This window comes from Typha latifolia, chromosome 1 (genome assembly GCF_019914945.1).
Source record: "Typha latifolia isolate L0001 chromosome 1, TyphaL0001v2, whole genome shotgun sequence".
In the NCBI taxonomy this organism is placed as follows: Eukaryota; Viridiplantae; Streptophyta; class Magnoliopsida; order Poales; family Typhaceae; genus Typha; species Typha latifolia.
The window spans coordinates 8,886,610-8,894,792 of record NC_133086.1 but is presented as its reverse complement, the minus strand read 5'-3'; the positions used below and the strand labels follow the sequence as shown (position 1 = coordinate 8,894,792).

The following is an 8,183-nucleotide window of genomic DNA, read 5'->3' as shown; positions in this document are numbered from 1 at the left end:
TAATTAGCATTAGACAGAGATCAAAATATGAATCTCTTTACCTGCCTTGGTGGCTTTGGTCAAGGCATGAACTTTCTATTTTTTGAGAAATTGGTCAAGGTATGGGCATTAATTGGGTCTTATATGTAGAGTGTTTTTATTTTGTTCCAATCGGTTGTAGAACGAGGATCTTCTATCTATTGCCATTGAAAAAGGCCCAAAATTGCACGATTAACCTTATATTTATTATGTTTTAAAAGACTGTATTTGTCTTTAAAAATATGGCTCTTTTGCAAATGCCGTGAAATGACATAGCATAATTATCCTTGTATTAATCAAATTGTCATTTTCACAATGGAACTTTTGGTATGTACTTGGATGTAAGCCAAAATTTGTTACAACTAATTTATGTTCCATTGTCAAATTTCAACCTTTGGCATCTTAAATGCTATTGATCTTGGATGCTTTGCTGTGTGTCGGTGCCATTATATATGACTAGGGTTGTATGGAAGAATCCTCAGGCTGATAAAATTACTATACAGAACGAGCATTATAAGCCTCAGGAGGCAGTCATAATCTTGTAATTTTTGCCTCTAAGTTCAATCTTTTCTCCATAATTTAGAAGCATTGGGATTCTTGCTTCATAGTTGCCGAGGCATGTATCATCCTAAGAAACAAAAGGATTGTTTTTCCCATAGTTTATAGCAGCAGTATTTTTTAATATATTTATCAGGTTTCAACCTTGTGTATATTTTTGTTCTTTTGTTGAGAAATTGGTGTCTTTTAGTTTGTTTTATCTAGAAATGCTGCGTCCATAGATGCAACATTTGGTGTTTGAAAGCTATTGTAAGCTTACAGGCGTCCTCTTTATTACACAACAAAAGGAGAAAAACTTATCAATTCTAACATCCATACTCTTAAGTGAAAATGGCTGCTTTGGCATGAATGCATGCACCAAGCTAACAAGTTACCTCAAATGTTCTGAGCTTCGACACCTTTCTATGTTTGAATTTCTATGAGCTCCAGTTTGGTTCCCAATTTCGTCTTTGTTTCTATGGCCCAGCTAATTCTTGTCACTTAAAAGTTACAGCAGATGTATTGGCATTTGATATGACAAATTTGTTGCTTATTTTTATTTTATTTTTTTGGTTCTGTTCACGGCGTAATATTTATGTGGGTCATGCCAAACGTTGCTGCACGTGGGAAGCACGGGCTGGCCCGAGTATAGTGTACTTCAAATCTTTAATCTAAACTTTCCCAACCTCTCAGTGATACTTATTTGGAGTTTGTGATCACTTTCGCACAATAAATACAATATGAAAAGGGTGACATTGTGAGAATAAAGAGAAGAAATTGCCACCTCTTTCCAATGGATTTTTGTTCGATTTGTGTTTAAAAATAAAGATACTAGAGGTCCAGAGCATTTGTATTATTCACTGGATTTCTGGACTTTTTAGCTTTCAACTTAATCTCTCTGTGATCAAGAGCCAAGTGCAACCTTTATTATTTTTTCCATCGTATTTGATGGCCATAGACCAAGTTTTCATACCATAAGACTTTATATGATAAATGTACCCCTGCCGTGAAAAGAAAAATACTATTCACCGATTGGGTTCTTATGTGCGGCAAAAATTGTTGGTAAATACTTTACACTCTAAAATTAAGAAAAATAGAAGGATAGTTTAGTTATTTATACGTTTTATTAGTTTTAATGATAATAGGAATATTTTATTAAAAATTGACCAATTTTAAAAGAGTCAAAATATTTTAATGGCAATTATGATATTTCAAGCGGTAATTATGATATTTTGAAAGTTTTTAGTGTCGATTATGTAAAAATCCCTACTACTAATGCTTCAACCCTGAAAATTTCATAAATCTCCAACAATGGACTCTTTTGCAGAGGTTTTCTGTTGGAAGAGGATATGCATATAATTTTGACAAACTTAGATTCGTGACGAAGGAGGAGGGAGGAAATAAATTAGCAAAATTTCAATAGCTCAAGTTTGATATCCCGATTATTGGTTCATGAAGCAGTAAAGGTTATAGATCCTCCAAGGATATCACAAAATGAGATTCCTCAAAGAATCCATATTCAAAATGGAAAGGAACTGATATTTGGATTTAGAGATTTTTACAAATCACATTCTATATTTTATCTATTTTGTGATTCGCACTATAAGGATTTTGTAATCTGACCTAATATTTTTTCCTATAATTCTTATTTAACATTGACCAAATTATTAAAATACACCAACTAGTCCTTTTCATTTTATAACTCTACCATTTTTCCTCATGTTCTCCCCCCCTCTTTTTTTCTTCTTTTTTTTTTGCAGAAGAGAATAAGAGGATGAGTAATTTAAGTATTTATAAATTATCCTGTTATATTATATAAAATACTTTTTTTTTCTAGTATCATCTAAATTAGCTCAGATTTAATAAGAATTATAGGAAAAAAATAAGGGGTTAAATTACAAAATTTTAAAGACACTAAATAAGTAAATGTAAGGTGTAATTTATAAAAATCTCTTGAATTTACATTAATTTAGTAGGCTGATGGAAGACATGATCCTGATCAAAACTTGTCACAATCTTTAATAGTTATGATTCAAGGTGTACTTTATCTAAATTTCATCACAAGCCAGTAGCAACTCTGAATTTAATTCTGTTTAATTCATTTAAGTTTGCCGCCAAGTTAAGTTAGCGTTTTATGAGTCTAGTTGTACAACTTTCTATTATTTTTTTAAATAAAATGAAGAATCACCTTTTTTTTGCCGATATATAGTTTAGAGTCTTATGTTATCCTATAGAGTCTTCTAGTATCTATGGCCAGAGAAGTTCAGATTAATCAGTAATAAAATCTAAGATTTCTCTCAATATTTTGACTTTTGGTTGTACACAAGAGTTGATCATTTTGATCTTGGTGTTATCTAGAATGAAGTCTTCGATCTGACAGTCATTATCGAATCAATGGAGTATTAGCTAATTACATCTTCCTTTTATCTTCCCTGCATCTCTTAGCTTCTAGGCTTGACCAATTCCCATACTGAACTTCTTGAGCCTTCCATAGAGCATGACGAGGACCAAAATCAGCTTTCCCTCATCACTCCACCACCCTGAGAAACTGTATGTTTTATCCACACAGATGCTTTCAGGATGTAGTTTTAGCAACCGCGAACAACTATAGCCAGTAGATAATCCGACATTCCCATAGGCACTGCAACAAGAATAAATTGGACAAATCAATTGGATATATTAGTGAGACTTGAAAAGAACCAGTCAATCGACCGAACTCGGTTGTTAGAAGCATGAAACCTTTCTTGTTAACACTATGCATATGGATTTTGTTGTTAGAAGGAATGAAAATTCTCTCGTTAACGATTTTTACGTATCTGTTTCTGTCTTGCATTGGTAAAACTTAGCGATAATAACAGGCGATTGCTAGAAGCTTACCTTATCACCTCAAAGATCATGTTCAAAGTGGAGAAGTTGAGTGGATCTCTCGACAGCCTTCTTCTCTCGCTGATGCAGATACAAATTACGAAAATGATGACGCAGGAGAGTTGCGGTAATATCAGGTATTGCATGACAGATGATCTCTTTTCTTCATTATTGTTTCCTGTAGGGCTTGCATCTTCTTCTTGAATAGGTGAGAAGGATGTTGAAGAAGGAAAGTACCTGAGAAAAACCTTAGTATGTGTTATCACTTGCAAAATAGGAACAATGCTTCTATGTCCTCAGTTGTTTCATATGTGTGGAGTAAATTGATGTTCATGCTGTGCTTGTATTTTCAGTAGAGAAGATCTTGTATTGTTTAACATCTATATTATCATGATGTCATCTACTGGGGATCTCTAATAGCAATCCTTAAACATGAAAAGGGAGAACAAAAAGATGGAGGTAGATGCAAAAATAAATACGAAAGGGTGAGAAAACTCACATCATGACAATGAATAACACCAGAACAGCTGGGGAGACGAGGGAGCAATCGATTGAGTTTTCACCAGCATGCCTAGTATTCGCTGCCATAAATAATGCACTGACAATTTTCTGATAAGAATTTAGTCCATCAAACACTGCAGAGTTCCAATCCATGGAGCAAAATAGTGCAACCGTAGCTGCTATGAACCCTATAACAGTCAGCAACAAGAATGTCGTCCGCAGATTAGGGTGCAAATGACTGAATTTTATCTCTCTCGTGTTTGCCAACATATACTTGAATTCCTCAGCTTTGGTGATCCTCCTCAAGGCCCATATGACTAATCTCAGGAAGAGAGGGAACAAGGTGTTTCCTGCAAGAATCTGAGGAATAAGTAGTAGGAGGAGACCCGAGTTCTTTCCGAAGATGGCCATGTTCTCATTTGTTGGTATTAATCCACCATTGGCAAATGAAGAAACGGTGACAGAGATAGAGAACAGGACTACATGAATACCCTTCCTCTTTAGTACATCTCTTGAACTTGAGACAAGAGTTACATACAACAAAACAAATACAGAACCAGCCACAAGAATCAGAAGAATATAACCTAAGACCACCAAACCTAAGTACTGTACACACCTATGCCTCAAATCCTTACTGCCATGTGAGGAACCATCTAAGACCACAACATCTAGACCTGACTCAATGTGATCAATGGTACCAACTGAATCAACTCTACTGTCAGCAAGCTCTGCTCTATTACTCTTACCTCTTCTTAGTAGAAGGCCCATTAAAGAAACAAAAACCTCACCTCCTACAAGCATCAATAGTGTTAGGACTACAATTTGAGAACTTGAAAGGTTCTCCATTTCGATGGTCCCAAGACCTGAAACCGTAAGTGCAGACATTGACATGAATAGCATGTCGACGTACCTAGGACTTGGTTCTTCATGGTTACTTGGCTTAAGGATCATCATCAGAAGAGAACCAAACAAGCCAATGAAAACAAAGTAACATAGATGAATCCAGAATGGGTCAAAATGGAAGGCAGAGAAGCGATAGGAGAACGCTACGCATTTGCAAACATATTTACTTGCACGAGTGAAACTCTGCGTCCTATTGAGTATGAATGCATAGGCACAGCTCTTCGTTTGAGCAAGAGAGAAAGCCATCTACTATTTCACAAGAGTTTTCTAGTATGCAGCTCGTTTTAATTGGATGACAATGAAAGATTGCTTGGTTCAATGAGAATGGATCTGGGTTTATATAGAAACTTGCATATGGCTCACATTATTTCTCATTATTTTATCAGCATAAATATAAAACTGAGGAAGAGGAAGGTCAGGATATGAAATTAGAGTCTCATCATTCATTCATGGTTATGTATCACTTTGAGGGTGCATGTGTGCCGACTTGAACAAGACAGTTAGAGATGCACAACTTCCACAGTTATCTTGTCAATTTCATAATATGCAAAGGTGAAGCAGGAGAGCATGTCAATGTACATTTATGACACAAAAATATACCAGAACAATATGTTATTCAGTGCACACTGTGGAGAAAGAAACTGATAGGCCAGGACTTGCCTCTAGGATTAGAGAAAGGACTTTTGGGTCCTTACCTTAAACAATCAACTCTTTAATCAGGGAACTACATGGGCTTCACATCTTGATATAATTTTATCATCTATATAATATATTGCGCTATAATATAGAATAACAGATGTAGTAGATTTTTTATTCTGGAACAATTACTAATTGAAACAATTTCTGGTGCAAACGATTGATATACATCAGAATTTGGATTTCTATTTTTGGCTTGTAATTTTCAGAAACAAAAGCATATTTGAAGATACTTTTTGACCATGATCTTCACTCAGTTCAATACGTATTCTGCTATTCATAATTAGTCTCCACCACGTTCTTTGCTCTATTTTATGCGTTTTTTACTATGAAAATTTTAAACCTGAATTCCATATTAGCAGTGTAATGACAACCCCAATAGCTTAGTACTTGTTGAAATTATCAACAGTAAGGATATAATAAAAAAGGTTCCATTATATGTATTCAACTTAATAAATGACTCAGTGATTGATATGTACTATGTGTAAATTTAAAACTGAATTAGATATTAGCAGCATAATGACAACCCAAAAGCTTGACACACTTGTCAATCAACTATCAGCGTTAGGTGATAATAAAAAGATGAACAACTAGATTCTTTAATGATTGAACTAGATTAATCAGAGAATATATAATAAAAAAAGATTTAATAGAGCAAGCTGAAATAAAATAGAAGAGGTAAATGCACTCACTTGGGCAATACACCAAACAGTTTGCTGACAACTAAAGGAAATGATCCAAAACTGCCACTCCAGGAATATATTATCCATCCAATCCAGACTCTTATCCTCACAAGTATTGTATCTGTATATGTTTGCATGTATGTATGTATGTATGTATGTATGAAATAAGTATGGATATAATGCAATCTCTAATTCTCATCTATAATAGTACTAAAAGAGTGATTTGACCATATCCCCCAGATGCTATCTTAGCAATCAGATTACTGGGCTTCTCTTTTTTCTGGGATACTAATTTAATTATTGAGGAAGAACAAAGTCAAAGGGATCCTTACCCCCCCTTGAGGCAAGGGGTTAAGGCATGTGCCTCTGCCTCTCCCTCTGCCTTGCCCATTCAAAATGGGTCTGCCCACCTATACCTATATAATATTCTATGCTGTGTTCCAATAAATCTCAACTTTGGAAGGTGTTGTTATCTATGCAAAGGTGCCTTCTCATTTCAGTACTTTTACTCAAAATATAATATCAGACCAGGCAGCCTCTCAAATTTAATTAGGGTTCATTACATTTACATCCTGAACTATTGTGCCGCGAAGAATAAATAAGAGGATTTATGTGAAAAAATAGAGAGTTTGAAGTGTAATCATTTCAATAAAAACTAACCTTGAATGTATTAAGTTTGAGAGTTGCACCTATGAGAATGTAGATTATAAAAACCACTATTCTCTAATAATTTGTGGTTTGTGAATTCATATAGAATGTATTAAGTAAGTTCAAGTGCTCTTTTTAGGCCTCTTAAAAATTTATCAAGCCTAAAAGCGAAGGGATTCTCTAACAACTTAAGCGTTTAGAAAAACTTTTAAGTTAAAAAATATTATCTGTCATGATATATATAAAAATCTGAGAACTAAGATATGCCAATTTGTGACAAGAGGTTATATATTTAAACACTTGTAAGCATAAATTTTTTCGCAGAAAAAAATTAAGAGAGAACAAGCCCCTATATTTAGCCGATTAAAAAACTTATCTATGCGAAAGACTAGGAAATGACATAAGAAGAAAAAAAAGAAAAAAAAAACTATAAATCAGTAGGATAAATAGCCAAACATTAATTTTTTTGGGATGTAGCATTAATTTAATCGAAGACTGCGATATTAATTAAGAATTAACTATGTATCTTGCAATTCACATTAAATATGCAAATCATATTGCATAACGTTAACGTTCTAATAAGATCAACGATTTATTTTCAAATTAAACTAATAAAACAAATCAGTATTTTATATTAAGATTTGACGTGTTTACTATGATATTAATAGAAAGTATTTAACTAAGCCATTAGTACATATTAAACACTGACAAACAATTTACCTGTCGAGTTTAATTCAATACTTAAGTTGTCGAGGAAAACACTAATAAATTTAGCATTTTTCTGTTAGGCTCTACTCTAAGGTTAAAGGAAGGTGGCAGCTAACATGGTTAAAAAGAAAAAAAAAAGAACACTCGATCTAAACCTATATATCACTATTTCATCTTTGTTATCACCAAGGTTAAGGTATGATGTTGAACCATTAAATATAATGAATGATCTTCCCTCTTTCCAAAGCCTTTTTGTTTCTTCTCAAGTAACATTTTTCTACTTACTTTATATGCTTTCGTCTATTGTACAAAGCTCTTCAATAATGCAGTACAGCAGCTGACTTTGTTGTTTTCTGTGAGCAATAATGAGCTTTATTAATTGTAGACTCACTGTAGTGCTTATTTATTTCTAGCAAGTGCTATCATATGGGTGGGTAGGTGTATGTGTTGAAGATCCAAGTTCTTCTTCATGCATGAAGGAATGTTGACTTGAAACAAATTATCTCTCAAGTTAGATTATTTTACTTCAATATATAATCATGGCTTCCTGCCTCTAAATGAGATATATTTCTCTTCGAATCATGCACTTTTCTTTAATTGATTGGAATGCGTCCACTAAGTACG

General features: G+C 33.9%; 1 protein-coding gene across 1 annotated transcript; it reads right to left on the bottom strand.

Annotated features, from left to right (window-relative positions):
* Positions 1-2,823: 2,823 nt before the first annotated feature.
* Positions 2,824-6,191, bottom strand: LOC140797178 (cation transporter HKT2;1-like). The gene is made up of 3 exons (XM_073150459.1): positions 3,920-6,191; positions 3,433-3,657; positions 2,824-3,196 (listed from the first exon to the last, which is right to left on the bottom strand). Exons 1-3 carry the CDS (start codon positions 5,068-5,070, stop codon positions 3,004-3,006), a joined length of 1,569 nt encoding a protein of 522 aa, XP_073006560.1. The 5' UTR covers positions 5,071-6,191; the 3' UTR covers positions 2,824-3,003.
* Between the last annotated feature and the right edge of the window lie 1,992 nt (positions 6,192-8,183).